The 13,950-nt window shown below is 34.4% G+C and overlaps 1 protein-coding gene across 8 annotated transcripts in view; it reads left to right on the top strand.

Annotated features, from left to right (window-relative positions):
• The window catches only part of ARHGAP29 (Rho GTPase activating protein 29), an 82,552-nt gene that overhangs the window by 50,641 nt on the left and 17,961 nt on the right, over positions 1 to 13,950 (top strand). For all 8 annotated transcript variants that reach the window (XM_079913554.1, XM_079913549.1, XM_079913548.1 and 5 more), the window contains 4 exons: positions 70 to 150; positions 354 to 542; positions 1,278 to 1,415; positions 13,278 to 13,435. In XM_079913554.1, the coding sequence (XP_079769680.1) occupies positions 70 to 150; positions 354 to 542; positions 1,278 to 1,415; positions 13,278 to 13,435 (566 nt within the window). The remainder of the gene's footprint in view (positions 1 to 69; positions 151 to 353; positions 543 to 1,277; positions 1,416 to 13,277; positions 13,436 to 13,950) is intronic.

Genomic DNA, 13,950 nt, shown 5'->3' with positions numbered 1-13,950 from the left:
AAAAACAGCAGTATACCTTTAGAAAACAGCTTTTTTCTCTCTTTCTTTTTTTAAAAATACCCTTGCCAGCCTCTACTTGGGAGGAAAAATGAAATGGAAAAACAAAGGAAAGAAATAAAAGAACTTTGGAAACAGGAACAAAATAAAATGGTTAGTATTATAGTAGAGTTTCATCTATTTGTGAACATCTAAAAATCATCTGCAGTCTATAAGCATCTACCCTGGGAAGATGCATATCTTAGTCTATAGTTTATCTAAAATTCAGTCTTAACTATCTTGCTGAATATGCTAAAGAAACCTGTACATTAGGATTTTTCATATTCTTTATTTAATACTCTTTTTTTTCTGTGTAGCTTGAAACAGAGACTGCTCTTAAAAAGGCAAAATTGTTGTGCATGCAACGTCAAGATGAATATGAAAAAGCAAAATCTTCCATGTTTCGTGCAGAAGAGGAGCATCTGTGCTCAAGTGGTGGATTAGTAAAAAATCTCAACAGGCAGCTAGAAAAAAAGCGAAGACTGGAAGAAGAGGCTCTTCAAAAAGTAATCATCTTTTTTGTTATTTGTTATTATTGAATTAGCACTAATCTGCTAAGGCTTTGGTTCTCAAACTTTAACCTGCATCAGGACCACCTGGAAGGCTTGTTAAAACAGACTGCTGGGCCCCATCCCCAGAGTTTCTGATTCAGCAGGTCTAGGGTTGGCCCCAGACAACCTGCATTTCTAAGTGCCCATGTGCTGCTGCTGCCGGGGATCCACACTCTGAGAACCACTATGCTAAGAGATTTTTGCTTATCTTTTGAATTTTGGGGGTTGTTTGTGAAAGATATATCTTAATATTTTTTACTTGATTGTTCAGAAAGTTCACCATTTAGGCAACTGTGTGTATATGCGTACTTATTCTAATACCTGGTAGCAAGACTAGGCTGAAGCTTTGTGTTATTTATGAAATATAATTGATAAATTCTGTAAGAAGATGTATAGAAAATGGTAAATATAAATAGAAGAGGCTATTAAATAGAAGTGGATGTTAATTTTATAGACAGTGTACTAATTGTAAATCATACTTGACTATTGATAAAAGACAAGTGTCCTTGAATTGCTGACCAAAACAGAATATTTCTTTTTAGAAATATTCTACTTAAACTATAGAATATTTCAGAACTTTCATGCATAAGCCTTTTCAATTATTTAAATCAAGCCGTACTAGAGTAAGCATTTGTTTTAAAATATAGATTCAGTGAACCAGTGTCACTTTTTTCTCTGATACTCCTGAAGGTAGAAGAAGCAAATGAACACTACAAAGTTTGTGTGACAAATGTTGAAGAAAGACGAAATGATCTAGAAAATACCAAAAGAGAAATTTTAACACAACTACGGAAACTCGTTTTCCAGTGTGATCTTACCCTTAAAGCTGTAAGTAATTTCTTCAGTATTTTAAAGAGGAAAAAATAATCTATATATCTGAAGAAGGGAGAGGAATGCTTGATGAGTCATGATTCTTATGGGATTTAATTTCTGAGATTAATGGGAAGTTTAGACTTTAAAAGTCGACTCTCAGTTTTTAATACTGGTATGTGGTTTGAGTTTCATTTTTTTTATCTGGCTCTCCACTCCATGGATTGATGATTTGTTCTGTTAAAACTGAAGTCTGAGAGTTTGAAATTGCCTCTATGCCCCTGTCTTTCTTGGCTTGGTTGACAAAGTGGATTTAATCCCTGGAACTTCTATAAGCAGTATGAGATCTTTCTTCAAAATTTGAGTAAACTAATAAATATTGAAATTGAACCCAATGGTTTATTTGAAGACAAAGCATCCTGTTCTCAAGTGTTTTCATTTGCCTCTTTACCATGGTTTTTATTTAAAAAAAGTATGTGCAAAATACAGTCAGCCCTCTGTATCCACGGGTTCTACATCAGTGGATTCAAGCAACCATGGATTGAGAATATTCAGGGGGAACAATTTTCCTGGAACTTCCAAACAGCAAAACTTGAATTTGTCCTGCGCTGGTAACTATTTACATAGCATTTACATTGTATTTACAGCTATTTACATAGCATTTACATTGCATTATTATAAATAACCTAGAGATGACTTAAAGTATACAGGAGTTTGTGCATAATATATATGCAAATACTATGCTATTTGATATAAGGGACTTGCACATCCGTGGATTTTGGTATTCATGGGTGGTCCTGGAAACAATTCCCCTCAGATACTGAGGAATGACTGTACCTTTTCTCGGTGTACATTTCACGAGTTTTAACACGTATATAAATTTGTGTAACCACTGCTGTCACAGTCAGGATTCAGAACAATTCCATCACTCCAAAAAAATTTCCTCATGCTGACCCTTTGTAGTCAAACTCTCCACCCATCCCTTATCCCTGGCAAGTATTGATCTGTTCTCCATCTCTGTAGTTTGGTGTTTTCCACAATGTCATATAAATGCAATTATAGTATGTATCTTTTGGAGATTGGCTTCTTTACTCAGCATAATGCTTTTGAGATTCATCAATGTTATGCATGTATCAGTAGTTCATTTCGTTTTATTGCTGAGTTGTAGTCCACTATATGAATGTACCACAGTGTTTATCCATTCACCTGTTGGACAATTGCATTGTTTCCAGTTTGGGGTGATTAGGAATAGAGCTACTATGAATACTTATTTACAGTTTTTTGTGTGACTATAAGTTTTCACATTTCTGGGGTGAATACCTAGGAGTGAGATTAATGGGCGGTATGGTAAATGTCTGTTTAACTTTATAAGAAATTGCCAAACTGTTTTCCAGAGTAGCCATAACATTTTTCATTCTAACCAGCAATCTATGAGAGTTCCAGTTGTTCTGCATCCTTGACAACACTTGTCAGTTGTTGTTTTTATATTTTGCTGTTCTTAGGTAGTGGTTTTAATTTGTGTTTTTTAGAATGACTTATGATATTGAGCGTCTTTTAAGGGGCTTGTTTGCAATCTGTGTTTTGCCTATTCTTTTGGATTGAGTTGTTTGTTTTCTTATTGTTGAGCTGGCATATATTGTCTTCCAGTCTGAAGCATATCTTTATTCTTTCAGCAGTGTCTTTCAGGGAGCAGAAAGTTTTAAGAAATTAAGTCTAACTTAATTTCTTCCTTTATGGGTCATGCTTTTGGTATTATATCTAAGAGTGCTTCACCTAACCCAAGATCGCAAACACTTCTATGTTTTCTACTAAAACTTTTATAGTTTGACATTGAGAAATGATCCATTTTAAGTTAATGTTTTTAGAAGGTGTGAAGTATAGGTTGAAATTCATTTTTTGCATATGGGTGTTGTATTAAAATTATACCCACAGGACTTTAATTTATAGAGGTGACTGAATGTTGACATGGAGAGGTCAATGTCATTGAAAAATGAATTACTTAGATTTCCTGAGAGAAGGGAACACACTATGCCACAAAGGGCCATAAAGGTACCAGGTTTGGTGAAGCAGAAGCAGGAGTGAGGGGAGAGTTGAGTATAAAGCCTTTATTGGGGTTTCTGGGGAAAGGCAAGGTAGGACAGGATAAGCAATAAAGGATTGGCTCGTTTGTGTAATTTCAGTGGGCTTTAGGGAATAGGGATGGTGTGCAATTGCTTGGTACCTGGCCCTGGGATGAGTTAGGGTAAGGGGAAATATTGGCTTGGTGTGTGAGAGTTAGATAGAGATGGTTGGAGTTGCATATGAAAGACATGCATGTTCCCCGGCTAAGAATTGGCTAGCATTGGGAGGAGCAATCTCTCCCCAGCCAGCAAGCTTTTTAAGATATTAAAACATCATAAAATACAGAAAATTTAAAAAAAAAACATGATTAATACAGATGTCCACTTGTTCCAATACTGTTTGTTGAAGACACTGTGCCATCGCCATTGAATTGCCTTTGCATCTTTCTCAAAAATCAATTGACCATGTTTTTGTAGTTCAATTTCTAGTTTCTGTATTTTGTTCCATGGATATATATATATGTGTCTATTGTTTTGTCAAAACACTACTGGGTTGATTACTGGTGTTGTCTAGCAAGTCTTAAAATCAGGTACTTTGAGTCTTCCAACTTAATTCTTTTCAGAATCATTTTGAGTGTTTCAGATCCTTTGACTTTCATAAAAATGTTAGAATCAGCTTGTCTGTATCTACAAAAAACTCTTGCCAACATTTTTATTGGAATTGTGTTAAATCTTAATCAGATTAGGGAGAATTGACTATATACATAGCATCTTAACTATGAGTTTCCAAGCCATGAACACAGTATGTGTCTCCCATTTATTTAGGTAAATGATAGTTTTAATCAGCATTTTGTAGTTTTTAACATGTAAGTCTTTCCCATGTTATGTTAGATTTAAGCTTATGTATGTAAGTGTTTATTTGGGGGTCTGTTGTGAATGTGATTGATATAAATAAATACATACATGATTTATGTGTACATGTGTATATGTATCTATGCATGCATACATACACACACTTATTTAATTTCAAATTCACTTATTCATTGTTAGTGTTGAGAAATACAAATGATTTTTGTATGTTGATTTTGTATCTTGCAACCTTGCTATAAACTCACTTATTAGTTCTAGGAATGTTTTTTGCAGAATCATTGGGGTTTTCTACATAAAAAATCACATTGTCTGCAAAGAGGGACAGTTTTCTTTCTTTCTTTCAAACTATTCCTTTTTTTCTTTTTTCTTATTGCACTGGCTGGGACTTACAGTTCATTGTTGAATAGGAGTGTGAGAAAAGACATCTTTGCCTTATTCTTGATCTTAGGAAGAAAACAGTCTCTCACCATTAAACATGATGATAGCTGTAAGTTTTTTTAAAGATACCTTTTATCGGGCTTCCCTGGTGGCGCAGTGGTTGAGAGTCCGCCTGCCGATGCAGGGGACACGGGTTCATGCCCCGGTCCGGGAAGATCCCACATACCACGGAGCAGCTGGGCCCGTGAGCCATGGCCGCTGAGCCTGCACATCCGGAGCCTGTGCTCCACAGCGGGAGAGGCCGCGACAGTGAGAGGCCCGTGTACCGCAAAAAAAAAAAAAAAAAAAAGATACCTTTTATCATGTTAAAGAATTTCCCCTTTTTCTAGTTTGCTGAGAATTTTATCATGAAGATCTTGGATCTTATCAAATGAGGGTTTTTTTGCATCATTTGACTGATGTGATAATATAATTTTTCTTCAGTCTCTTAATATGATGGATTACATTTGATATTTGAGTGTTCATCTAGCCTTGCGTTCTTGGGATAAGCTGCTCTTGGTTATGATGCATTGTTCCTTTTCTATATTGCTGGATTCAATTTGCTAATATTTTGTTGAGTATTTTTTTTTTCTCTGTTAATGAAAGATACTGGTATTATGTTTTTGTTTAGTTTTTTTCTTATACTGCCTTTGTCTGGTTTTGGAGTCAGGGTAATTTTGGCCTCATAAAATAAGTTGGGAAATGCTCCTTCCTATTCTATTTTCTGGAAGAGATTGTGTAGAATTGGTGTTATTTCTTTAAATGTTTGGTGGCATTCCCTGGTGAAAGCATCTGGGCTTGGAGTTTTCATTTTTGGAAGATCTTTCACTATGTATTCAGTTTCTTTTGATATAAGCCTATTTGAGTTAGTTATTTTTTTTTTAGGTGAATTTTGGTATTTTGTGGAATTAGGTCCCTCCCTTTCATCTAAGTTGTTGTATTTATGTGCATAGAGTTGTTCATAACTCTTATCCTTTCAGTGCCTCAGTGGGCTGTAGTGATATCCTTTCTTTCATTCCTGACTGGTAATTTGTGCCTTCTCCTTCACTTCCTCTCTCTGGTTAGTCTGGCTACAGGTTTATAAATTTCATTGATCTTTTCTGAGAAACAGCTTTAGATTTCATTGGTTTTTCTCTAGTTGTCTTTTTAAATTTTTATTTCTGCTTTTTATTGTTTCTGTTTGCTTTGTGTTTATTTTGCTATTCTTTTTAGTTTCTTAAAGGTAGAAGCTTAGGTTTCATCAAGATCTCTGCCTGTTTAATACAAATATTTAATGATTTAAATTTCCCTCTAAGCACTACTTATCTACATCCCACAAATTTTGAATTTGTACTTCCCATTTTTATACAGTTCAAAATATTTTCTAATTTCCCTTGAAACTTCATATTTTACCTGTGGATATTGTAGAAGCTTGTTATTTAATTTCTAATTATTTGAGGCTTTTCTGGATATCTTTCTGATACTGATTTCTAGTTTAATTCTGTTATGGTGAAAGAAATACTTTGTATGATTTTAATTCTCTTAAATTTGTTATGGTTTGCTTTATGACCCAGGATATGGTCTGTCTTGGTGCTTGTTCCATGTGTGTGCACTTGAAAGAATGTGTGTTCTGTTGTTGGCTGGAGTATTCTGTAAATGTCAATTAGTTCCTTTTGGTTTATGGTGTTATTTATTTCTTCTATATCCTTGATGATTTACTTTTTATTTATGTCAATTATTGAGAAAGGAGTTTCAAAGTTTTCAATCTACTGTACATTTTTAATTCTATCAGTTTTTGCTTTATATATTTTGAATCTCTCAGTTGCTTATATATTAATGATTGTTATATATTCTCGGTGAATTGATCCTTTTATCTTTATGAAATGTCTCTTTTTATCCTGGTAATTTTCCTTGCCTTTTAGTCTACATTATTTAATATTGATAGAAGTATTTAAGTTTTCTTTTTATTATTTTTAGTATGGTATATCTTTTTCCATTTGTTTACTTTTAATCACTATATTTTAAATGAAGTTCTTATATAGCATATTTTCAATGTTGATTTTTAAAAAATCTATTTTGATGATCTCTATCTTTTAAGTGAAATGTTTAGACCATTTATGTTTAATGTAAATATATGTTAAGATTTAGGCCTACTATTTTTTATTTGTTTTCTATTTGTACCTTATGTTTCCCTTCATCTGTTTCCCTTTTGCTGCCTAATTTTGTATAAATTGATAGTTTTTTAGAATTACATTTTAATTCATCTATTTATCTATTAAAGATTTAATCTGTTTTATTTATATACTAGAATTATATTTTAATTTATCTAAAAGGATTATCTAAATTTTATCTCTTATATACATTTTATCTATTGGATCTTTGATTATATCTGTTTGTATAGTGTTTTTTGTTTAAATGGTTGCACTATATATATATATATATATATATATATATATACACATATATATATACCTATATATATGTGTATATATATATATATGAACTTTTCAGTCTACTTAGAACTAATATTTTACCAAGTTCAAGTGGAATGTAAAAACTATACCACCATATAAGTTCCTTTACTCATTTTGGGTTGTGCTTGATATATGTATATTACATCTATGTACACTGAAAACCTCACCAGACAATCTTATAATTTTTGTTTTCAAAAGTCTCATATTTTAGAGAAGAAAAATAGTCTTTACATTTACCCAGGTATTTACCATTTTTGTTATTATTCTTTCACTCCAAAGTTCCATCTTCTCTGTGGTATTATTTCTCTTTTGTCTAAAGAACTTCCTTTGCCATTTCTTTTATAGTTGGTCTTCTGGTGATGAATGCTCTTGGTTGTCTTTCATCTGAGAATGTCTTTACTTCTTCTTCATTCCAGAAGGATATTTTCACTGGTTATAGAATTCGGTTTTTTTCTTTCAACACTTTAAAAATGTTATTCTACTGCCTTCTGGCATCCATAGTTTCTAATGAGAAATCTATAGTCATTTGAATCAGCGTTCCGCTATGTGGCATGCATTGTTTTTTGTTTTGCTTTGGTTTGGTTTTTCGGCTGCTTGCAAAAATTTTTCTTTATCTTTGGGTTTCAGCAGTTTGATTACAATGTAGTTGGGTGTGGATTTTGTTGGGTTTCTCCTATTTGGGGTTCCCTGAACTTCTTGAATCTGCAAGTTTGACTTTTGCAATATTTGGGAAGTTTTTGACTATTTTTTCTTCAAATATTTTTTTTTAACACACTCCCCTCTTCCTCTAAGACTCTAAAGACTCAAATGTCAGACGTTTTGTTATTATCCCACAGGAATGTGGGACCTATTTTTCCCCCAGTCTTTTTTTTCTCTTGTTCTACTGATCTAGCTTCAAGTTCACTGACTCTTTCCTTTGTTATCTCCATTTTTTATACCGTCAATCCAGTAAATTTTTTGTTTTGGATATTATATTTTTCAGTAGTAAAATTTCCTCTTGTTTCTTTTTTATATCTTCCAATTCTCTGCTGAGACTTCAGTCTTTCCACGTTTTAATATTGTTGGCCCTTCTTGAAATCGTTATAATATCTGCTTTAGTCTTTATCTGATAATTCAAGTAGCTGAGTCATCTCAGGGTTGGTATCTGTTTATTATCTTTTCTCTTGAGAGTCACTGAGATTTTCCTGGTTCTTTGTGTGACAAGTAGTTTTGGACGATATCCTAGACATTTGCAATATTACCTTATATGACTCTGGGTTTTCTTTATAACCTATATTGAATGTTGATTCTTAAAAAGTTTTGCAGGCATTTGATCTAGCTAGGTTCACTCTTCAACTCCTAAGGGCTCCCTTCTATGTTTTCTGGCTGGGAAACTGTAGTCAACCTAGTCTGCTGCTTTAAGAGCCAAGTAGAGGAAGGATAAAGAGAAAGAAAAAACAGGAATTTCAGACCCCTCACTCTTCAGACCACAGTTCATCTACTTCCCCTCTGCTTATAGAGAAGAGTTTTTAGATGTCTATTCTGCTGCTACTGCCATCACTGCCACTGCCACAGGACTCCATCTTAGGGCTTGGGTCTTGCTTGGGGGCTGGGGCAGAAGAGAAAACAAACATACAAAAGAAACCAAAGGATTTCCCCCACTCTTTCAGTCACATTTATTTGAGTAGGAGCTGTGTACTAGCTGGGAAACACAGTAGCAGAAAAAAAATAACAGGAAGCATACCACTAATTGGTATGCTTTGGTACTACATACCTTGATTTGTAGTTTATTTCCACAGTCTACCTGCTACCATTTACTTTTCAGAGCCCTCAGATAGCTAATCCATGCATTCTGTCAAGGGTTCTTAGGAAAATTCATTGAGAGACTGGGAAGTAAGCTTATTCCATCTGAATCAGAAGTCTTCCTTAAAATGTTTCTGGGTGTTTAAAATTGTATTTCATTTATTTATCAAATTCTGATTAATTAATATGTGGTTAATTTACAGAATCAATTTTAGTAAAATTATTTAAAAGAATTACAAAATCCCAGGATCCAAAATTCCCACGTAAATTATTTAAGCCAATCTTTTACCTTTAACAAGTCCTTTTCACCTCAGACAATAGCTAAGATTATGTGCTTGCCAGTGCCTTAAGCTCTTTGCCTTCATTATCTCATTTAATTTTCACAGAGTACTACTAGGTAAAAACAGTTGTTTTAAGCTCCATTTTACTGATGAGGAAACTGAAGCTTAGAAAGCCTTTCTTCTCAAAATGTATTCCTTGGACCAGTCACATTGTCATTCCTTTGGGAGCCTGTGAGGAATGCAGAATCTTGGGTTTCAGCCTAGACTTTTGGTATCAGAATCTGCATTTTGAACAAGATTCCCTATAATATGTATTTGTACATTAACTTTTTTGGAAACACAGGTTTAGAGAAGTTATAAATAACTTGATATCAAGGTCACCCAGCATGTAAGTTGTAAAGCTAAGATAGACCCTGGCTGAATAACTTCAGAGCCTGTGCTCCTGAATACTATGCTGTCTTGCTGAATGATTACTTAGCCTGGATTTGAACAGCTCCAAAATTAATATGATGTTTATATTGAGCTAAAAAAAGATCTGTTTTCTTGTGGACCTTTTCAAGTTGTACTGTACTGATATAATCCCTCTTCCATAAGATAGTACTTTAAATATTTAAAGGTAGTTATTACCTTCTCTCCCTGGATGTTTTTTTCCAGGCAAAACACCCCCAAATCTGATTACTTTTCTTCATGTGACATGGTTTTGAGTTTTCTCATGAGCTTAATCTTGTTTGTCTACCTCCCTTTTAAAAAGTGATGCTATTTGGTGATCCAACAATTATGATTTCTTTTAATTTGATGTGATATAAACAAGAAGTTACCTAATTTTGTATATAACATCTGTATTTATTAATGCCTACTATTTATTTAAAAGAAAGGTAAGACCTGCCCTCAAGGAGTTTAGCATTTATTTAGGGGGAGAGAATTAATACATCTGAAAAATTGGAGAGCAGTACATATCAGTGTATGAAGTAGACTTTGAGGTTAAAGTTCCCCAAACTTGAACAAATCCCCAAACTCCTGAAAATCACTACAGCATGTAATGTATCGAGACAGTTTATAGAAAATTTCTCTATATATGTGAGCAGAATTTCTTACTGGCTGGAGTTCTTTTGAACCAGTTTAATCAGTTTTACTTATTCCATATGGCATTATTCACATGAAGATCCAAGCAGATACCAAATCCAACATTGAGTTCTTGAATATTGGTGTTTTTTCCCAGGTAAGAGCCATAATTGTCTCAGATTTCTTTATGTTTTCTTCTCCATCAAAGCAGGAGAATTGGGGGATTTTGGTGACTTATTTTGCAACACCATCTCTCAAATTGTTTTTAAAAGAATTTTATTTTCACTCTAGGATATGTTATTGTGCATATCATTGCAGAGAAAACAAAATTATTTGAGATGTAAAGTTGCTAGACACAGTTATATTCACTCACTGTCTTAAGAAAGATACGCAAATCAGTTTCATGTCCCAGCAAAATTGTAAGTCATATCATGAACAACAAGAATTACTCCTGAATATTCAAAATTGTCTTGAATTATGAAGTATTGAAGGGTATGGGATGTAGATTATAATTACATTACTAAGTGAGAGGAAGGAGAAATTACCAAGTCAGTCACTAAAGACCTAATCAAATCAATGGGCTTTGAAGAATGGGAAACATTAGCACAAAAGTTTTGCCTTTTGTTTTAAAGAGTATTCAAGAAAAAATTATCTTTTTAAAAATATAGGATAGAAAATTATATTGAACAAAAATTAATTTTTAGATTATTGCTAATCTATATGGGAGAATCTGTTCCCATTGATTTGATATTATGGCATATTCAGTTTCAACAACTGTCAGAGAAATGTGTGCTAATCTATGTGCCCATGGAATAGCTAAAAATTAGATGTAGGTGACAAAAGCTGGGCATAGAGTTGGAAGTCCTATGTGCTTGAGTTAGCAGTACCAGGAAATGTGCAGAATTTCAGTATGACCTTGACTGATAACACATTCTACTACTATTCATTTGGTCATTTCGCCTTTATGAAGCACTTAGGACACTGTGCTACACATTGGGGGCCTAGAAGAAAAGGACCAAGTCCCTGACTCAGGAAGGGATTGGGGGACAAAAAGATCTTAGAGTCATGATGGTTTTTGAGGTACCCATGAGCCACCCCAGTTAAGATGCCCAGCAAGTCCTGTAGGGTCTACCCCATGGGGACCTCAATCTTTAACACTTCTGTTAGGTGAGGGAGAAGGCTGAATCATTTAGAGAAAAGAGATTTTAAGATTGGGCTTCCAGTATATATTATTGCTTAAGTCTTTATTATTAATAAGTACCCAGAGACAAACATTCAGCCGATGAGCGATTATGCCAGTATATTCATTTGGCTTTTTAAATTATTGGTGTTTCTAACTAGATTCATAGAGCTTATTAAAAAGTATTAAAAATGAACATACAGTTAGTTACCTTGACTCAAGAAAGTAAGTTCAGTTTACCATTAACTGGAGAATTCCCTGATTGTAGCTAATTGCTGGACTTAAACTTTACCATCCACAGTTTGGATTTCCTATGTTCCTTGAAAGAGGGCACAAACAAGCTATTCATTTATGTGCACTTTTCAAATACTATTTATGCTGACTCTTAGTTATCTTTGGAGAATGCCTGTCTATCTTGGAAAGGACTTAGAGGCTAATCAGAAGTTCAACATATCATCTGGTATAATCAAGAGAGATGAAAGAGGAAACATGGCAGTCTTTGAAATAACATTAAGCCAATTGAAATTTGGCATTCATTCACATTTCCCACACAGGAGCCGGAGTGGCATTTAGAAAAATAAATCAGATCATGTTATAGCTCTTAACACCCTTTTAAAACCTTCCACTGGCTTCCTTCAGTTGTACTTAAATCCAGACCCCTTACCTTGGTTTAGATTACATCTTCCCCTTCTGGCTTCATCTCAAACTGAAATGCCACACTGACCTTTCATCTGTTTCTTGAGCATGACAAGTTCTTTCTTACTCACTTTTGCCCTAGGATCTTTGCACTGCCTCTTCCGTTCGTCTGGATTGGTCTTCTCCCTGAAACTTCACACTGGCTCTTTCTTATATCAGGTCTCAGTTCAGATGTTACCTCTTCAGAGAGTCCTTCACCAAACTGTCATGTCCAAAGTACCTTTTTGCAAGCATATACCTGGTCATATTCCATCACCTGACAATATATCGTATTTGTAGCAGTTTTCAGTACCAGAAATTATCTTATTTACTTAGTTTGTCCTCTCTCCAACACCACCCTCAGGAAAATGCAGACTCTTATGAGGGCTGGGATCTCATCTGTTTATTTGCTGTAGTATACCCAAAGCCTGGGTTTCTGTGAACATGAGAGTAGTTAATTCGTGTACAGCTCTCAGAATGGATCTGGCATATTGTAAGCACGCTCCAGCTGCTATTGTTGTTGTTACTATAAGTGGCAGTAGTGACAGTGTATTTAGGCATTTGTAGAAACTCAGTGGAATACTGTATTTTGAAGAGACTCGGGATAGTACCTAATTATAAAAACTGAGCGCTGTAGGACACATTATGAGTATAAAGCATTTCTATTTGTAAAGGATTGAAGAAGTGAAAGTCAAAATAACAGTGTTCTGATTGGAATATTTTTCCCCATGTTTTTCAGTTTAGACAGTTGTGGTCAGACCATCAGTACAGAGCTGGGGATCCTCAAAAACATATCTGTCTCCTAAAATTGTGAACCATTAGGGACACGGGGTTGTGCTTTTAAACGTTTCAGATTAAAGCCAGTTTTGCCAGAAATGATTGCTCTTAGGTATTGGATTAAAACTACTTTCTTTTTTTATTTTTCTGATTTAGACCTGGTACTGAGTCAGGCAACATAGTGTGCTCTCGAGGAGATTCACTGTTGAGCTCTTCACTGTGTGACCTTTTTCTTGGTGCTGTCACTTGAAATAAATGTGTATTTATGCAGCATTCTCTATAACATGAGTTACGTTGCCTTTTGTTTCTATCTGTTCCCACAGGTAACGGTTAACCTCTTCCAGATGCAACACCTGCAGGCTGCCTCCCTCGCGAACAATTTACAGTCTCTCTGTGATGGTGCCAAACTCTATGACCCAGGCCAGGAGTACAGTGAGTTTGTCAGGGCCACGAATTCAGCTGAGGAAGAAAAAGTTGATGGGTGAGAATTAATGTTAGGTGAAATTATTTCAAGGCATAAAACCTTTACTGCTAAGTTTCCTATCTGGTGTCAGGTGATGTTTTTTTCTAACACTGGTAGAATTGACTTTAAAACCTTCTGAATTTTTAAAATATTATTTAAGATGCGACTCACTTAAGAGTAAAGTTTTCCATTTTAACACAGAGCTCGGTTCTTTGAGATTTAGAAATCCTTTGAGAATGGCAAATCATGGTCATATCAATTTCGAATGTCCACAAACTTAACAACCTACATTTTCCACACAGGTTATACCAGAAGAGTTTAACCATGATATGAATAATGGACTGTACTTTTGCTATTTTTTTCTGTGTTTCAGCTATAATAAATACAAATGATTAATAAGTTTTATTCACCTCTCTTTTAAGAAGTTCAACAGTATAATATGGTTTGTTCCTAATATTTCGTTAATTTAATTACTCTGTTCATTAAATTAACAGATTTTCCTGAAAATAGAATAAAGTAGTCATGCTTCTGAA

Source organism: Stenella coeruleoalba, assembly GCF_951394435.1.
Source record: "Stenella coeruleoalba genome assembly, chromosome: 1".
Classification (NCBI taxonomy): Eukaryota; Metazoa; Chordata; class Mammalia; order Artiodactyla; family Delphinidae; genus Stenella; species Stenella coeruleoalba.
The sequence above is the reverse complement of the archived record's forward strand: the minus strand, read 5'-3'. Positions and strand labels throughout refer to the sequence as shown.